The 20,585-nt window shown below is 43.6% G+C and overlaps 1 protein-coding gene across 1 annotated transcript in view; it reads left to right on the forward strand.

Annotated features, from left to right (window-relative positions):
* The window catches only part of CCDC65 (coiled-coil domain containing 65), a 56,689-nt gene that overhangs the window by 9,907 nt on the left and 26,197 nt on the right, over positions 1–20,585 (forward strand). Inside the window, exons 2-6 of the mRNA XM_069758340.1 lie at positions 7,278–7,429; positions 8,141–8,308; positions 11,226–11,395; positions 15,739–15,877; positions 16,699–16,896. Of these exons, the coding sequence (XP_069614441.1) occupies positions 7,289–7,429; positions 8,141–8,308; positions 11,226–11,395; positions 15,739–15,877; positions 16,699–16,896 (816 nt within the window). The 5' untranslated portion in view covers positions 7,278–7,288. The remainder of the gene's footprint in view (positions 1–7,277; positions 7,430–8,140; positions 8,309–11,225; positions 11,396–15,738; positions 15,878–16,698; positions 16,897–20,585) is intronic.

The following is a 20,585-nucleotide window of genomic DNA, read 5'->3' on the forward strand; positions in this document are numbered from 1 at the left end:
GTCTAGGAACCTTGTTCCTTGCACAAGAAAGACATGAGTAGACAAAACTTCGGACATCTTGTCACCAATAATAGCGTGTGATGAGAGCGAGTGTCTTCTTGTACCCTACATGGCCTGCTAATTTGGAGGCATGACCCCAACGTAGAACTCGAGACCTTTTGTTAGCCTGGACGAAGGTCTTACCTGGAGGTAAAGTAGACATGCTGATTGGAGCTACAAGAATGATCTTGCTGAGATCCATGATATTTGAAGGTTCTTCTTCTACATTGGATGCAAGAAAAGATCTGGACAAGGCATCAGCTTTAAAGTTTTTGTTGCCAGGACGGAAATGTAATTCAAAGTTAAAGCGGGCAAAGAATAACGACCATTTGGCCTGTCGGGGATTTAGTCTTTGCGCAGAACGGATGTATTCCAGATTCTTGTGGTCAGTATAGATCTTGAAAGGGTGAACAGCTCCCTCCAGCAAATACCGCCACTCCTCCAGCGCCAACTTGATGGCCAATAGTTCTTTGTCGCCAATGGCGTAATTTCTCTCCGAGACGGAGAAGATTTTGGAAAAGAAACCACAAGTAGCCAATTGTCTGGAAGATGATCTCTGGGAAAGTACAGCGCCAGCGCCAATGGCAGAAGCATCTACCTCAAGGATGAAAGGCTTGTTGACCTCAGGACGACGAAGTACAGGAGCGGAAGCAAAGGTTTGCTTAAGAGACCGAAATGCTTCTTCAGCTTCCGAAGTCCAGATGTGAGGATTAGACCCTTTGCGAGTCAAGGTAGAAATTGATGAGACCAGAGTAGAGAAATGTGGAATATAAATTGCCGGTAGTAGTTTGCGAACCCGAGAAAGCGTTGAATTGCTTTTACCCCTTGAGGACGTGGCCAGTTAAGAACGGCAGACATCCGGATCCATCCATAAGCCTGAGTCAGAGATGACATAGCCGAGAAACGGTAACGAAGATTGTTCAAAGACACACTTCTCGAGTTTGGCATAAAGATGATTCTGTCTAAGACGAGATAGGACTTGGCGGATATCTCTCCTGTGGGAAGCAAGATCCAAGAAAAACACAAGAATGTCGTCCAAATATACCACCACACAGGAGTAGAGTAGATCCCGGAAGACATAATTCACAAACTCCTGGAACACCGCTGGAGCATTACACAGGCCAAAAGGCATTACAAGATACTCATAGTGGACATCTTGGGTGTTAAAGGCGGTTTTCCACTCATCTCCATAACGAATACGGATTTGGTTGTAAGCTCCGCGAAGATCTAATTTCGTGAAAATTCGTGCTCCCCTCAGGCGATCGAACAGCTCTGAAATAAGAGGTAGAGGATACTTGTTTTTGATTGTGAGATTGTTGAGGCCTCGGTAGTCAATACATGGACAGAGGGATCCATCCTTCTTCTTTACGAAGAAAAAAACAGCACCTGCAGGAGAGGAGGACTTGCGAATAAAGCCTTTAGCCAAATTTTCCTGGACATATTCAGTCATGTACTAGAAGGGAGGGGAGGAAATGAATCCAAAAAGATAACCTTATGTCTTAATAGTAAAATTGCTTTATTGAAGTGTAAGGCAAGAAGACAGTGATGACAACAGAGTCATCCAATCGTGCATGAAAACAGTAAGTGCATATGGGACACTAAGAAAGCTGCCTGCCAACCCATAGTAGAAAATTAATTAGCAGTCAATAGCATATAGGGTTAAGGTTACAAGACCAATAGGGGACAAAACCTAAGTCAGGGGAAGGTGTTCCAAAACGCGCGTTGGGGCGGACACTGGGACGCTGCACCTGCCAAGTACCGTTTTTGGGGTGATGTATTAACTCTTTCTCTTACTGTTTTGTATAGCCCTTAATTACTATGCTATGCTGAATGACATGTTAAACATTGCACTACTATGTATACTATATGGCGGCTTTTGCACATTAGTCTATTATGGCTTAGGTTTTGTCCCCTATTGGTCTTGTAACCTTAACCCTATATGCTATTGACTGCTAATTAATTTTCTACTATGGGTTGGCAGGCAGCTTTCTTAGTGTCCCATATGCACTTACTGTTTTTATGCACGATTGGATGACTCTGTTGTCATCACTGTCTTCTTGCCTTACACTTCAATAAAGCAATTTTACTATTAAGACATAAGGTTATGTTTTTGGATTTATTTCCTCCCCTCCCTTCTAGTATATGTTTTTGATAACTGTCTTGATCCGATACTAGGGCAGAATAAGTTCTACTGGGAACGCTTTACTTCATATATATATATATATATATTTTTTTCTGTATTATACTTTGATTATAATCTTCCCAGATGCGAGTCTATAGATACTCTCTGCCTGTGGCTACCCCTATTCTTTTTCATTTTATATTCAGTCATGGCCTGGGTCTTGGTTGGAGACAACAGATAGATACGACCCCGGGGTGGAGTGGAGCCAGGTACAAGATCGATTAGGCAGTCGTATGGCCGATGTGGAGGCAGGATCTCTGCTTCTTTCTTGTTGAAGACATCCAAGAAAGACAAGTATGAGGAAGGTAAATTAGCAGGCACAGAACTTGGACGAGGTGGTTTTCTTGGCTGAACAGGAAGCAGGCAGTTACTCTGACAGAAGAGTACCCAGCGCAGGATTTCACCAGACCGCCAGTCAAGACAAGGCTCGTGAGTCCTCAACCAAGGAAGACCAAGCAAAATAGTATGGGACAAAAAGGGCAGCACATAGAAGACGATCTTCTCCCGATGCAGGATTCCAATTTGGAGTTACAACTCTTCTGTAACCAAGGTAACAGACTCCCGCAGAGGTTGACCATCGACCGCTGCAATCTGTTGAGGAGTCTCCAGGGATCTGTTCGGAATCCACAAGCTCCTAACTGCCTCGAGTTGGATGAAATTCCCGGCCGCCCTGGAATCTATGTAAAGCCGGGTTCACATTGCGTTAATGGCGTCCGTTAGACGGACTACGTTACACAGTGGCATAACGCGGTGTAACGCAGTCTGTTAACGCTGCCATTAATTCCTATGTCGGACGCATCGCTAGCGTATGCCCACAATGGGCGTGCGCTAGCGATGTACCGTCATTGAGTGACGGACCCTGAGACGCGGGGTGCAGCGTTTCCGGGTCGTCACTGCTAGCGCAGATAGAGCATCTGCTAGCTCTATCTGCGCTAGCGCGATGGAATGTCGGCATTTGCGTTAACAGCAGCCCGTTAACGTATGTGTTGAACTGGCTGCTGTTAACACAATGTGAACCCGGCCTAAGCAAAATCAGAAAAACGCTTGTTACCCAGATGCAAAAGAACTCAAAGATTGAGGGGTTATGAGGGTTCAGGGATACCTAGGGAGACCTATCTTACCTGTCCTAGGTTGAGGCGTTTCCCGGCCTCAAAGGACAGGAATGCAAAAGATGAGCTGCACTACCACAATAGAAACAAAGACCTTAAGCCAGTATCTCCTTCCGGCGCTGTTCCGCAGGTTGGAGACGATCCACCTGCATGGGCTCTGGGACAGAAACAGCAGAAGTCGTCACAGGAGACAGACAGGAAGGACACAAAGTAGCCAAAGGAAGACGAGGAACTCTCCTCTCCCTAGCGGATTCTCGGGTACGCTCTTGGAAACGTAAGTCTATGCGAGTTGCCAGGGATATTAGATCTTCTAAGGTAGCCGGAGTATCCCGACCCACCAATTCGTCCTTAATTCGAGACGATAGACCTCGCCAAAAGGCTCCCACCAATGCCTCATTGTTCCATCCTAACTCAGATGAAAGTGTGCGAAACCGAATGGTGTATTGACCCACAGACAGAGAACCCTGATGAAGGTTAAAAAGAGACTCGGTGGTGGAGACCAAATGACACGGTTCGTCTGAATACTTTACGAAAAGTATCTAAAAACTTGGATAATTGAGAGACAAGAGTGTCACCTCGCTCCCAGAGGGCGTTTACCCAAGCTAAAGCCTCTCCCTCTAAGTGGGAAATTACAAAGGCCACCTTTGCTCAATCAGTAGGGTACTGCATAGGGAGCAACTCGAAATGGAGTTGGCACTGATTCAGAAACCCCCTACATAATTTAGGATCCCCACTGTAACTAGATGGTTTAGCCAGGTGAGGCGGTGGGTGAGGAACCGAGGACTGAGAGGAAACAGGAGCAGGAGACTGGAGGACACGAAGGCGATCATCCGCGGATGCCATAAAATTAAGGATGTGGGTTTGAGTGTCACGCTGCTGAGCAAGCTCCTGTTGGAGACCTGCCAGCTGCGGAGCACTCCCAGGGTCGGAGGCCTGCAGAGTGAGAGACGAGACTCCATGGAATTTAAGAAGGACATGATCCTAGACTGGTTCTCTCAGAGAAACAGTAGTTCCTTTTGGGTAGGAGTCGGGGTACCAGCGGGGTACCAGCGGGGTCCATGGCCTGATTGTCCTGTCAGCTCTTTTGGAACTCCTAAAGTGAACCCGCAGAACCACGACAACGAACCTCCCAAGGGTGAGCTGGCCAGTTGGACCACCCCAATACAGGGAGTGTTAGGGGCAGGCCCGAGGGAGACTATTGCCACAGAAGCTGATACCCGGGGACAGAAAGTAGGAGCGGAAAAGACGCAGAACTGGTTATAACGGAGACACAGGATTGACTGGCAATGACTGAGACTAAGAATAGGCAGGATATGGCGGACGCCCAGGACAGACTGGATATGGCGGGAACACAGGACAGGCAGGGTATGGCAGAAACACAGGACAGGCAGGGTATGGCGGAAACACAGGACAGGTAGTGTATGGCGGAAATGCAGGACAGGCAGAGTTTGACAGATGCACAGGACAGAGCAAGGTATGGTGAACACACAGGACAGAGCAAGGTATGGCGAACACACAGGACAGAGCAAGGTATGGTGAACGCACAGGACCGAGCAAGGTACAGAGGGACCTGGGTCAAATGAGGACAAATGACAATCAGGCATGGAGCAGAGGAAGGAGTTACCTTAAATAGGAGAGACGCAGAAGGACTTCCAGGTCAGGGTCCTCCAGGGTCAAAGAGAGGAGGAACGGAGCGTCTGCAGAGCAGAGGAAGGAAATGCGCAGAAGGAGTTGGAGAGAGGAGTGCGCACGATGGGAGCCAGGGACCGGCAACGAGGCTGGAGGAGAAGAGACCGGAATGCGCACGCACGCTGCAGTATGTAAGTATGTCGGCGAACGGGGGGCGGAGCGGCAGGCGCGGCGGCGCTGAGCGGCACCGTGAAAACCTAGATGTGGCAAAGACCCTGGAAATCCTGAAATCCCTGGGCTGGATCCCAAATTTTGAAAGATCGGATCTTCATCCTTCCACAAGGAAGAAGTTTCTAGGAATCGTTCTAGATTCAGAGATGAGGACATCCTTCCTACTCAGGGATCTTGAACTCGACCTCGTCCAAAAAGTTTCCAGATTCAGGGACCAGAGGTAACCTACCTTAAGGAATTCAATGTCCATCCTGGGATCCCTGACTGCGTGTATCCAGGCGGTATCCTGGGCTCAAGCTCATACAGGAGTCCTACAGTCTCACGTACTTCTATATTCAAGAAGACATCAGGGTCCACTGACAAATAGAATTCCACTTCCCGGTCATGTGAAATCGGCCCTGTTGTGGGGGCTCGACTACCGAAACCTTCAGCGGGGGATCAGTTGGGATCAGCTTCCCCTGAAGATACTCCTTTCGGACGCCAGTCAGAGAGGCTGGGGTGCAGTAGTAGAAGGGTCTTACTTCCAGGGGTTGTGGCCCCTAAACATCAGCTCCTCAAATTTGAGAGCTGAAAGCAGTGGAAGCATTAAAAGCCTCATCAGCCCAGATTCAAGATCATCACATGCATGTCTATTTAGACAACATGACCACAGTGGCCTACCTCTGACACCAGGGGGGACACAAAATATGCCAGTCTAAAAGCAATCACGGCAAGTATTTGTTCTTAGGCAGAAAAGCATCTTTTGCCCATATCGGCAGTACATCTAAAAGGATCAAACAATATTCAGGCAGACTTCCTCAGCAGGAAAGACGTCCATCTGGAGGAGTGGTGCCTGGACCAAGCGGTCTTCTTGTCCCTGACTTTGAGATGGGGGAGTCCCGACGTAGACCTGTTTGCCAATGGCCAAAATGCAAAGGTGAGGACGTTCTTTTCCCTCTGTTCCGCAAGCGGCAAACACCACTTCTGATCGGCGGTGAAATCATCCCCGCTGGTCAGAGAGCTGCGGTTCCCACGCTGTCAAAAGACAGCGTGAGCGCTCAGCTGTGATCGGAGCTATACAGTTTACCTCCGGTCACTGGTGTCAGCAGATGGGACTACAGCTCCCATCAGCTGACACCTGCTGCCGCTAATAACGAGAGCAGGAGCGGCTGATGGGTGTATTCATTAGCCGACTCCTGCGCTGTAAATAATTTAAAAAAACGCCATGGGTTCTCCTGTATTTTTGATAACCAGCCAGGCAAAACTCACAGCTGGGGGCTGCAACCCTCAGCTGTCAGCTTCAACAATAATAAAAAAAAATAATGTAATAAAACAAAAATAAAAAACAACACTATCCCTCACCTGTCCATTGTTCTGTCCCACGTCGTAATTCATGTCTGTGGGAAAAAACAGTTTTCATCCTGGATGGTGCCAAGATGCGACCGTTCAGGCTGAGAACCACTGGTGAATGAGCTGTTGCAAGTGCAGACTCAGTGATCTGTGGTTACCTCCGATCACTGAGGCTGCATTCCCAGCCGGGCTGAACTTCCGTGACCTCTGTGAGATCCCCGCTAGCACCGTGAGAAAAACGCTCACGGTGCTAGCGGGGATCTCACCAAGGTTAACACAGTTCAGCTGGCTGGGAACGCAGCCTCAGTGACCGGTGGTAACTTCGATATTTGTTGTGTAGATCCCACCGACCCATCCATAGGTTGGAGAAAACATAGTCTTTAAGCCTAATTCCGGGGGGTGTGCATTGTTTCCAAGTATATCTAAGTGTATCCAGAATGAGAAACCCAGACCCATACTTTTATTGCCAAATTGAAAAATCCATTGAGAATGGGGGAACAACAGTCTAAGAGGGCCTTATCCATTTGTATGGGGGCAAAATCCTGATGATGGTAGGCCTGTGCCCAGTAGGATTACAGCAGTATGGTGAGGTATGGTAAGAATCTATTTCTACCAGTGATATCAAGAACAGGATTTTTGGATCTAGCCTTGGTGGAGACACTTTAGATTTTCTCCAATATACAGGTGTCATATTGTTTTTCTGCTTTTATTACTTTTCTTCACACTACGAAACACAGAATTTGACTTATAACATGCAGATATCATCACCATGCCGAAGAAAGGTGGTAAAAAGTCTGGCAAGTTAAGCCGTATGACTGAAGAGGAGCGGTTACTCTACATGCAACAGAAGATGATGGCAGAGGAAGAACAGAATAAGAAGAAAGAAGACATGTTAATGCAGTTCCTAAAGGTACTCATTCATAGTAATCATTTATTAAAGGGAAATTGTTTTAAGGGAACCTTTCCCTGGATTTTTTCAGTGGAAACTAAATATTCTTCTAATTAGTGCTGCTCCTATTCCTTTTGGAATAGCTTTTGATATTTTGTTTTTTCTTCTGTTCCAATGTTTTGCCGTCCCAGAAATAAAGATCCAAATTTTCCCTTCAACTAACTGGGCATATACAGTACAACTAAACTTCTCTTTTGGCCCAGCTGTTTTTTTGATCGGCCAGCGACAGAGAAGAAAAAGCAAAAGCCCACAAAAATGATATGGTATATGCCCAGTTAGTTGAAGGGAAAAATTCCAGCGAGCATAGACTTTGGAATGGAAGGGGGCAGAAGAAAAAGAAAACCCACCAGCATCGTGTGTCTTAAATGCTGCTGTCATAGACTAACAGCAGCGACCAGCGCTCGGCTCCATTCGCTGCAGTCACGAATGGGCAAGTTATGGGCAAGTTACACTATGGCTGCAGCATGCCATAGACATCTGTAGGAAAGACCCCAAATGTATCCGTGTCGCCATATGACGTTTGCTGTGTGCTTCATATTCTAAAGCTTAAATAATGGGCTTGAAAGAAATGCAGATGACTGCCTTACTGGTCGGTGTTCCTCTATGTGTGGCTAGGACACTCAGTTTGTTTTTTGTGATGGTTATATATGTATGATGATTACATCTCTATAGGACAAACTTGCTAAAGAAGAACAAAGCAGCAAAATTAACATGAGCAAGCTGAATGTACAGTGGCGTGCCGTACTGCGAGAAGCGAAGGCCAAGGAGCTGTGCAAAGACATAGAGATTCTCCATCAGACGTTTGAGAGAGTTGTGGACTGCAAGGATAATGTCATCAAGGTGTGAAACTGTGAAGGTGACATGGTGTCAGGCTATAGTGTGAAGCTATCTGGGTACCATCAGAGTACCAGCACATTCACTCAAGGAAAATGCAGGAAAGCTCTCGCTGGTTCCTCCATCTTGCTTTCTCCCTTGCTCTCACATGAGGAAAGAGACCTGATTCGCTAGGTCTTTCCTCATGTGCTTTCATTGCAGGACCTTAGGTATCCATGGTTACGACCACTAATATAGTGACAGCTCGTTGCTAATGGTCGTAACCATGGATACCTAAGGTCCTGGAATGCCTGCACATGAGGAAAGAGACTTAGCAAATCAGAAAAACTATACTACATTTCTAATTAGAGGAATTAGCTAATACTATTATTATATCTACTACATATTAGGGTAGGATCTTGGCTATGGGAATACCCCTTTTAGCCCCCCATACACATTAGACTAACGTCGGCTGAACCTGCTGATCTCAACAGGTTTAACCACCTGTCTAATGTATATGGTGGCCCCCAAAAGTTGATCGTGAGGGGAGTTAAGGATCCAGCATGTCTGATTTTGGACTACCGATCCTTTTGTTCTCCCTGAGATGAGCTGCCTTCAGAGATGTCTGGCAGCGGCCCTTATAGTGAACGCAGGAGATAGCTGCTGTCCGAATGTCATTTGGCCAGCAGCCATCTATGGTTTATGGGGGGCTTTGAGGTCCATTTACACTGCATGATTATTGCGAGCAAGCGTTGCCAAGAATAATGGCAACCTACACGCACTGAACAATCTCTAATAAACCGTTCAGTTCTCACCCGAAGAGCGGTCAGTCTGTGTAAACCGGCTATTAAACGACCGCGGATCAGCAAACAAGTAGCTGGTCAGCCGTCGGTTTGTGTACACAGGCCCGTATATGTAAAAATCTTGAAAAATACATGTTAAACTGGAAATCTAAAATCATGTTCGGTGTTTCTTGTCCCTGCCATCTGGGACCACATAGTCGTGGCTACATAAGTATGCCGCAGCAACATCGCACTTGTGTGACTTCTCGCAGATCAGCCGTTCTTACCGGTCATCTGGTACCAAGCTGCCGCCCAGCAGAACCTGAGCTGTGGATCTGTAATCAGCCTGGCTTAGAAATTATTTATTAGCTTGTCTGAAAGGCTCTTTGATGGATAACTACAGTGAGAAAATTTAGTTTTTTAACAAATCAGTTTTATTTATGTTTATTTTAGCCGGAGATTACTTATTGTTCCAAATTGTACAGGGTGGGCCATTTATATGAATACACCTAAATAAAATGGGAATGGTTGGTGATATCAACTTCCTGTTTGTGGCACATTAGTATATGGGAGGGGGAAGACTTTTGAAGATGGATGGTGAGTGACCATGGTGGCCATTTTGAAGTTGGCCATTTTGGATCCAACTTTATTTTTTTCCAATGGGAAGAGGGTCAAGTGAAACATCAAACTTATTGAGAATTTCACAAGAAAAACAATGGTGTGCTTGGTTTTAACGTAACTTTATTCTTTCATGAGTTATTTACAAGTTTATGACCACTTATAAAATATGTTCAAAGTGCTGCCCATTGTGTTGATTGTCAATGCCACCCTCTTCTCCTACTCTTCACACACTGATCGCAACACCGCAGAAGAAATGCTAGCACAGGCTTCCAGTATCTGTTGTTTCAGATGCTGCACATCTCGTATCTTCACAGCATAGACAATTGCCTTCAGATGACCCCAAAGATAAAAGTCTAAGGGTGTTCGGTCGAGAGACCTTGGTGGCCATTCAACTAAACTTGGAGCATTTCTTTTATATTGTTTAGGCCTTTATATTCCCTACAGATCGGCTAAAGTCCTGAGACCCAAGTGATTTGCTCAAAATACTGGTTAAAAGTACAAAATGTAGAGGGGCAGAAGCGCTACCTTCCTGCCTGAGCGTGCACATAGGCAGAGAACAGACTCTTTGGGCACTCTTCAAAGTGTTTTATGCCAGATTTCTGTCTTAACACTTTGATAAATCGGAGCCATAGACTTTTTATTGAGCTGTAGTCTACGCGCGTACTTAGGCAGGAGGTGAATGTTTCTGCCTCCTAAACTGTGCAGTCTTTCCATCATCAGTGGGGTCTAGGTCAATGAGGTCTGCAGGGAATTTAAGGACCTACAAAATAAAAGGATGCCTCTAAGTTTAGGGCCTGTGCACATACTGCAGATTTGTCCTTTTTTTTCTGCGCTGATTTGTCACAAAACCTAAAGGGTTTCCTAGTACCGGTAAAGTGAATGAGAATGCTGAAGTGTCGCGCACACGTTGGTTATTTGTGACTTGCAGATTTGGTGCAGGATGTCAATTATCTCAGCTTTTTTTGCTGCAGTTTTCATCCGTACTAATGAGTGGGAAAAAATCTGCACCAAAAATTAATTAAAAACGTGCCTCTTTTATGCAGCGAATCTCTGCACCAAATACTTAATGTGTGCGCATGCCCTGAGTCACACATTAAGACAATCATGCCCGGTCGTGGTATGAGGAGCCAAGGGGAAATGGCTGCCGACTTGGCATTTGGCCAACAGCTATCGAAGGCTTGTTTCCCCCATCTGTGTTTGTACTGTGACCACGATGCTATGAGTCTTCTGACCCGTACCTGTCAGTCTCATATATGCCCCTGGGGCGGTCTAGTTCAGATCTGGAGACAGTCTGTGCATCACGCACTAGATTAGGGCCATGAGACACACATGCGTGAAACCAGCATGACTTGTATGACCAGGTATCGATCCGGTATCAGGTATAATACTTAAAACACTTTTAATTTACCCCTGTGCCTATGACATAGACCTAGTTGTAGTGACCTACTCAGAGCAGGGCTGATCTTAGTGTGTTCAAGATCCAGGATTCTATTACTGTGTATAAATGTTGGAATCTCATGAATTTCTAACGGTTCTTCCAGTCTCTAATAAAAGACGTAGATGAGGCGGAGGAGCAGTACGCACACGCTCTGCGCAGTCACCTCCAGAACATTGACCAGTTACTGGAGCTGCAGCGGGAGCGCCTGGACCTGCTGCAGGAGGAGTACCAGCAGGAGATGGAGGCCATCCGGAGAGAGTTCGATACTGAGAGGTGAGCGCATCCACTGCAACGTTCCATGAAGCATTGACGTCCTGAGAAAGCTCTCCATTACGGGCCATTCCTATTGTAGGGCGATGTTGTGTCCATCTGCTTTATTAATTATATTTATTTTGTCTCATTACATTTACAAGTATTTACAAAATGTAAAAGATCCGGTTTCTCCAGAGAACCTCTCTTTTCTCCTGGGCGAGTGACCTGTAGGAATGAAGGGTGCACCATAATGGCTAGCCCGGACTATGGGAAAGAGTCTTTTAGAAGGGAAGCTGATTAGATATCTACCTGATGATGGAGAGTTTTCCTCCCGGTAGTCCGTACGCTGTTATTTATAACTGGCAATGATGGATTTCTTTTACTCGTTTCATAGACCTAATCATCTCTGGCCCCATTGGGGCTCACAATTTTAATTTCCCATTATTATGTTTTTGGAGTATAGGGGAGAAAGAGTATTGGAGGAAACCCACACAAACACGGGGAGAACATACAAACATGGCCACCGTGGGGCCCATTGACTTTCAGGCCGCGTTCGTATGATGGGTGTTTTGTGAGATGATATATGTAAAGCCGCTTTGTTTTTGAGGCTTTCTGGTATTTGGCTTTGACAAAACATTATTGTTGTATTGGTGTATTTTGCATCATTGTAGACTGCAGGATTGGAGGATCTTGGGCCCCAGTGCAAACTCTCTAAACCGAGTCCCATCTATCACAGGTCTTCTCATATTGGCCAAAGGGAACTTTTGGGCCCCTGTAGTCTCCAGGGCCCGGGTGCGACAGATGAATCTGCACACAATATGTCGTAGTTACTCTTCTGCACTCCACGATAATTACTTTCAAGAATGCTGGTCATTTTTTATGGAAGCCCTGACAAAGCCTTCAGATGCCGGTGTGATCAGAGCCAGTTTTGTTTTACGACTTCAACAGTTTGACTGCCTGAACAAACCTATAAAATAAATTATTAATAAAACCTAAATTGTCAAGCCCTGAACACTCCATGACGGATTTATACATTATTTAGCGGGTTGTGTGGATCAGACTACAGCCGAATCTACCTCTAACATCTGTTAACCCCCATAAATGCTGCTGTCAATCACAGACAGTAACGTTTAAGCCACTTAATCATGCCATGGTGTCTATTCCAGACGCCCATTACTCCTCTCCTCTGCCACTTGATTGCTTAATTGAAGGGTGCTGTCAGGATGCCATAGCAGCTGGGGGCTCCTGAAGACCCCAGGCACTACCATGTTGTTACTCCTGAAAAGCCCAGCCGAAGTCAAGATATTGCAACATATAAAACAAGCAATCAAATGATCACACCCGATGGGATCGAAAAGATAAAGCACAGGGTAAAAAAAGGGTTTTTGTGTATTTTTTAAATCCCCTCCAATTCTCTAATTAAAATAAAGAAATACAAAAATAAACATATTCGATATTGTAAAAGTACAGTCTATGAAAATATACAATTGCCAAGCTCATGCGGTAGACTTAAGGAAAAAGTAAATCAAAAATCTAAAATTGCTGTTTTTTGGGTGTTGCACCTTCAACAAAAATGCAATAAAAGTGCTTAAAATTGTATGTACCCCAAAGTGGAAGTATTAAAAGCTACAGCTCGGTGCACGAAGAACAAGCCCTCATACAGATCCATCGACAGAAAAGTAAAAAAAAAATAAGTTTGGGGTCTTGAAAAATGGCAACCTAAATCCAAACTTTTTACATGGCGTACAATTTTTTTTTTAAGCCACGATGAGCTTTTGGTGAGTTTTTGATGTTGCACATTTTCAGCTCCTTTTAGGTTGTTAGGATGGTTCATGTTGTTTGATTTTTACTGGAAAATGAATGTCGTAAGAAATACAAAAGTTATGGGGAGAAGAAGGGAGGAAGGGAAGGGAGAAGGAGCTATTGGGAGAAGGGGAGGAAAAAAATGAAATCACAAAAATGAAATTTGGGCTCATCTTTGAGGGTTTAAAAGAGTTGTGCCCCTCCCTATTTTCTCTTGCTTCCCCTAGCATTGATTGACAGGACCATTTCTGCCAATCTGTGCCATGGTGGAGTTGTTGGGGATCCGTAAGTGAGGTGGGTGCTGCACCTTGACATCCTCTATATACTGCTGACATATTAGAGTTATATAGAACCATTATTAATGTGCTCAGTTCCTTTATAATGTGATGATGTAGCTTCCTACAGTTTAGGGATTATAAGAAAAGATGAGCTGAAAATTGTCCTGCAATATCGATTCTTTCAGGAAGTCCAGCTTAATAATGCATTGCACATGCACTTCCTGCTATTTGACCATTACAGTCATTTCTGATCTTCAAACTTTTAACATTTTCCTAAACCATTAATATACTTAGACATCGTTGATTGATTTTTATGTATGCATATATAATATATATATATTTTCTGGGTAAGTGCTGACACCTAGTGGTGAGGTAGTGTTTTGCTGCTGCTTTTCATAGATGAATAGATGAGGACACGTATTAGGATTTTCCAGGTTCAAAGGGATGAAAAGTGTTTATGTACACCAGCCAGATGTGATAAATCTAAGATGGATTTGTTCTTGATATAAACTTTGTGGTTATTGCAAAACGTGAAACTCAAGTGTTTGATGTCATTTTATTACAATGGCTATTTAATGAATTCAGTCCTATAATTTAAGCATCTATTATCATAATAAAATTTCCCATTGGGTCAAAAGATGGAGTAGATTAATCATACGGTTTAGAGCAAAATTGGGTATTGCTTTGGGGTTATGATAGGCATTACAGATAACGTCTGCGGTTCTTAAAGTGGGTTTTGCATTGTTACATTTGAAGAGAAATAAAAAAAAAGGAATATTAAGACTTAAAGAGGTTGTCCACTACATTTACACTGATGACTTATCCTTAGGATAGGTCATGATGTCTGATCGCCTGTGGTCTGACACCCGGTACCTCAGCCGATCAGCTGTTACCGGTGTCAGCGGCCGCTGGCAGGAAGTCCTCACTTGTGGAGCTACTCCATCTGCTTGTAGTGGCCACGGCAGGGTACTGCACATCTGCCTACTGTTGATTTGAATAGGAGGCGGATGTTCAGTACCTAGCCCCGGCCACTACCGGAAGACGGAGAAGGTCAGCAAGTGAGTACTTCCTGCCTGCGGCCGCCGCTGCCGGCACCATTGACAGCTAATCGACGGGCGTGCTGGTTGTTGGACCCCGGCCGATTAGACATTGACCTATGGATAGGTCATCAGTGTAAAAATAGTGGACAACTGCTTTAAGATACGGTAAGTTTGACTATATAAAGGTGGAAGTATTTATCTCACTTAATAGCACTTAGGCCATGTAAACAGGTTGAGTAGTTGGTCAGTATTTGTTGTAGGTGATAAATACAGAAGTGGTGACGTGTTTCTATTATACTTTTCTGACTTACAAATACTGAGGTAAAAAACCTCACCAAACTAAACGTGTGCATGTGGCCACACAGTGACTCTCAGATTGAAGAAGGGTCTTAATGCATTTATATGAATGACAGCTCCTGACCCCTAGTTAAAAACGTTTAGGATTTGAGAAAATCTACTTGTGACCATAAGACTGGGGCTACATGGTAACGTGTGTCTGGTGACCGCTATTCTCAGACAAGTCGCGTAACTAAAATCACGTGTGAAACTTGTCTTGTTGTGGCATGACTATTTTAGAACTGTGATTTTGCTGTAAAATAAAAATGGCAAACAGAATGCGACAGAAAATCCAACATATTGGGAAATAGTTGCCGGAAGTTGTAGTGTGACACCATAACAAATCCTTAGATGCGGTGTCGCAGTGTGCTGCTGCGATTTGGGTTCCTCAAGACAATGAACTCGCAGTAAGGCCACGGTCACATTAACGTTTCATAGTCTTACACAATTCTGTATGTGGCACTATAAAATATTGTTTCACCCTCTACACCTGCCTTGGACGCTGTCGGAGTGTCTGTGGATGATCTCTATAGCCAAGTGGCGTTCTTTGGTATGGCGACTCGCGTCCTGCCTTTGTGAGGGCTGTCAGACACTTTTTCTACATTTATACTGTGACAGTCTCATACTTTTCCAAATGTTTTGGATTTTCTGCCGCTGATCGCCAATCGCTCACAACACATTTGCCATAGACTTCACTGCAAGTTTCACGAAACTTATCTGCAACTCGGCTGTTCTGTTCTACAACAAAATCCCATCTCTAAAATAGTTGCGCTACAGCAAGTGACGGACATGTTGCACAGATGTTTTTGTCGCGCGACATTTCTGAGAATTGCTGTCTCACGACACGTGGCCAGATGTCCCCAGCCTGCTGCTGAAATGTCGTCATGTCTGTAATTCTCTTAAACAGAAAGATGATCATTGAGCTGAATGAGAAGGAGATGTCCTACCTGGAGAACATGATGCTGGCCATGGAACAGAATACTCTAGAAAGTGAGAATGAAGCTAAACAAGAATTTCAGAGTATGAGGGATGACATTAAAAACAAGGTAATTGCAAGGGTCCAAAGTATTAACTGGACTACGCGTGCTACTGGCATGTCATAATCACTAGTTCAAGGAATTATAAGTTGATAACTGAGGTCTTGTGCAGGGTAAGCACACGTTATTTGTGCCAAGGCACAAAAGATTCTGTTATTTGTACAAAATATGAAACCAATTGTCATGCTTGGTAATGAGGTGTTGGCACATCCCTAGGCTACTCCATAACAACCTCTCGGACCCCACCGATCCTAAGAGCAAAGAGTACGTAGCACTGGCGTATCGCCGCATTCCCTTCACTGTTTTGTCCTGGGGGAATAGGGCCAGTTGCCTTTTCCTGAACATTCAGGGGTCCAGGAACCCACACAAGGTATGAAGATTTAGAAGGGAATGTGGGACTACACCAGCTCCCTTTCTACATTAGATTTGGAGATGGTCCCAACCAGTGGCATAAGCAGGGGTTGCAATCGCACCTCAGCCTACAAGGTTCCTTTGCCCATATTAAAAAAAACTATTGTAATCCAACTATTGTAATCCAAGATACTTGGGGTCCTGTGGGAAATATTGCATTTGGGCCCAAAAACTTAAAATTGTGTTACTGGTCCCTAAGGTCAAATCTTTCTGGCTCTTCATATTAATATGCCATAACTTTAACATCAAACTTTTAGTACCAAAATCCAATCGATTTGTATTTCCTATAGAAAACCAATACTGGAGTATTCCTATATGATCTAAGGTTTCAGTTGTGATCGCTTCTTCCCACCCCCCCCAGAAATCCTTCAGCAAATATACCATAAAATTAAACCTCTTGTCCATTCTGCATTTGACAGAATTTAGAGGAGAAACATTCGCTTCGTGTGATTCTGGAGGGAACCGTGGAGGACCTGTGGAAACAGTTCCAGCAAGCCTTGAAGAACTACACAAATGCCACCGAGGACCGCAAAATTGCATTTGAAACCTTAAAAGCAAAAGATGAAAAGAGCTCGGAAGAAATTGCTTATCAGATGAAAAAGCTTCAGAAGATTCAGGTAAGGGTGGTTTCACACTTGCGTTTTTGTCTGCAGCGTTTTTTGCACAAAAAAACGCATGCGTTTTTTTTCCTATATTTAACATTGAAAACGCATGTGTTTTTTGTTGTACGCGTTTGGTCGCGTTTTGAAACGCATGCGTTTTTTTGCTGCATGCGTTCTTTTTCAGAAATGCAACTTGTAGTATTTTTGAGAGGCTTTTTTTGACACATAAAAACGCATGCGTTTTCATGCGTTTTTTTTTGTGTCAAAAAATACATTGGAGTCAATGGAAACGCATGCGTTTTTAAGCACATGCGTTTGTTTGCTTTAAAAACGCATGCGTTTTTATAAAAAAAAAACAGAAAACACACTGATATGCCACCCCCCACCATAAAGGTGATAAAGGGATCCTAACCCTAACCCTAAAGGGATCCTATCCCTAACCCTAACCCTAAAGGGATCCTAACCCTATCCCTAACCCTACCTCTAACCCTAAAGGGAGCCTAACCCTACCCCTAGCCCTAACCCTAAAGGGATCCTAACCCTAACCCTAATCCCTTTAGGGTTAGGGTTAGGATCCATTTAGGGTTAGGGGTAGGGTTAGGGGTAGGGTTAGGATCCCTTTAGGGTTAGGGTTAGGGTTATGATCCCTACCCCTAACCCTACCCCTAACCCTAACTATTTCTGTTTATAGTGGGTTTTTTTACTTTATTTTGATGATTGGCAGCTGTCACACATTTCTCAGCATGCGTTTAAAAAACGCAAACGCATGAAAAAACGCATGTAAACGCGTCAAAACGCCGCGTTTTTTTCACCACATGCAAAAACGCATGCGTCAAAAAACTGCAGCGTTTGCACGCGTTTACATGCGTTTTTTCACTATGCGTTTTTTTTTTTTTAAACGCATGCGTTTTGAAATGCAAGTGTGAAACCAGCCTAACTCACGAAATCATTAAGTGTTTGTAATAATACAGATTATTTAGCCTTGTAATTAGAATGGAACAACAATGTATTGAGAGGAGTTTTGGGAAAAAAAATTACAATAAAACATCATTAGTAATTTAAAGGGTTAAAGTAACTCACTAAAATAAAATATCTGACGTCAGAATGAATGGACTCTATAAATCACGTATTTTTAACAATGTTTTTTTTTCATATCACAATCTGTATTAGACATAAAAATTAGAAATATTGTAATTTTCACACTGGCCAATGGAACGTTAATAGCAATTGGGCTCATAGCCATCGGCGTTAATAAAATTGTTCCAATGTTTTTCCCGAAAAGTCGGACATGTATCATGCGAGTGCAATGCGATTTTTCTCACCCAATCCATATGACATCCATATGACATGTGTATGCAATCCTTATGCAAGGCGATTTTAACATTAACTTTTACATAGAGTAATTCTCTATGTAATTTAGCCATAGTTTTCAAAGGAAATATTCTTCAGTTCATAAGTAGAAATATGTGAGTGAGATATATAATCATTGTTTTGCGTGTGTAGCTTACTGAACATGTATTCAATTCATAAATAAATAAAAGAAAAAAATGGCGTGGGGTCCCCCGACATTTTAATAACCTGCTGAGGGAAAGCGGACAGCTGGGGACACATGTTTAGGGGTAATAAAGGTGGAGCTTCCCAGGCTATTAATATCAGCTTACAGCTGTATACTTAGCCTTTACTGGTTATTAAAATGGGCGACCCCCCCAAAAAAAAATGATGGCGGGTCCCCTGTAATAAATAAGCATTAAAGGCTTGGCAGACAGCTGTGAGCTACTACTGATGGGGTAGAATGGGGCCATGGATATTGGCCCCCTCCCAGACTAAAATCATCAGCTCTCAGCTGCCCAAGAAATGGCACATCCATAAGATGCGCCAATTTGGCGTTTAGCCTCTTCTCTTCCCACTTGCCCTGGTGCGGTGACAAGTGGGGTAATAGTATTGGGGTTGATGTCAGCTTTGTATTGACAGCTGACATCAAGCCCAGGGGTTAATAATGTAGAGGCGTCTATAAAACACCCCCATTAGTATCCCCATAGTAAAATTGTAAACAAAACACAACCTGAATAAAGTCCTTTATTTGAAATAAACACAATTTTAAAAATGTAGAATAAAAAAGCAAACTTATACTCGCCTGTCTGACGAGAAGATAATCCACTTATGCCCATGTCCCCAGTAAAAGACAAAAGAAATAAACCACCATATTCCAAACCTGTCTAACAAGAAGATAATCCATTTGTCCCTTGACAAGTTTAGCTCTGCTACATCTAGATGCCATCCTGAATGTTGGCATGAAGCAAGCTTTCAGCCTGGCATCCAGCATAAACACCGAGCTGCGCGTGATAGCGCGGCATCATTGTCTCACAGTGAAGTGAATAAGGTGAGCAGAGTTCATAGCTGATGAACTCCGTTCACCTCACTGACGTCACCGCTAGGGCGTGAGAAAGTTCTCACAGCTGAGGGGGATTGGTGGATCCTGTGTTACCGGATATGTCTAGAGATGTTACCTGTTACTTTAATCCTGTGGAAAACTCTTCCTAAAAGAACAAAGTATTAGTTCAAAATTTGCCCCATTGCCAGTGAGAATATTGCAAAATTATGTTTGTTTTTTTTAAAATACAGATCGTGATCTGAAAAAACAAACAAAGGAACACTGCCAACATTTTTTTTTTTAAATATATGAAACACAAAAACCTGATTTAAACAATACATCATTTGTGACACACTTTCTTTAAGAGGTTCTACAAGATTGGAAAATTGTATGATTTCCATTTCTACAAACATGTGTAAAAATAATACTCCTTACTGCTTTACACTCACGGACCCTGGAAAATTTTCTTTCGATGTATGTGTTAACTGCAAACTCCTGATGTATGTAGCGATATATGTATATATGTTATCTACAGGCTTCCATGGTAGAAATGTAGAATAATGTGTGTCAATGCGTCACAATGCGTCACGAATGTTAGTCAATGGAGAAAAAACGCATCCTGCAAGCAATTTTGCAGGATGCGTTTTTTCTCAAAAACGACGCATTGCGACGTGCAGTGCACAATGCTAGTGTGAAAGTAGCCTTATTTTACAGTTTTTCCTTGACTGGTTCCTGACTGGACACTTAGTCTGACTTTACAGTCATGTGGTAGAATGTGTCGCTATAAAGAGCTCACTGAATTGGAGCGTGATACTCTAATTGACACAGATGTTACAAGTCGGTTCGTGAAATCTCTTCTCTCCTAAATATTCCATGATCAACGCTGAGTAATGTTATCGAAGACATAACATTATAAGGCCTCATTCACACATCAGTATTTTTCATGTACTCAAAAAAGTGGTACCGGTGTCATCTGTTTTGGTACCCGTGCCAACACTGATTTTCATGGATAAATAAGCAAATTACAAAGCTTCTCCTATTCTTTGCAGTGTTAAACATGGATGACACTCTGATGCCACCCATGTGCTGTACGTGTTTTTCACGGACCCATAGACTTGTATGGGCACTTTTCATCTGTGCTGCCGGTAAAAAAACAGACTTGTCTCTGAATTTTGTAAAGAAACACAGTTCGTGAAAAAACACAGACATGTGAGTAGCACCCTAGATTATAATAGGTACATGATGTATTCGTGAAAACCAGACATCGGAATGAGGCTTAAAGCGGGTCACCGAGTACTGGGGCACATAGTACATAAAAGTCACTAACTCTCAG

Source organism: Ranitomeya imitator, chromosome 3 (assembly GCF_032444005.1).
Source record: "Ranitomeya imitator isolate aRanImi1 chromosome 3, aRanImi1.pri, whole genome shotgun sequence".
Lineage (NCBI taxonomy): Eukaryota > Metazoa > Chordata > Amphibia > Anura > Dendrobatidae > Ranitomeya > Ranitomeya imitator.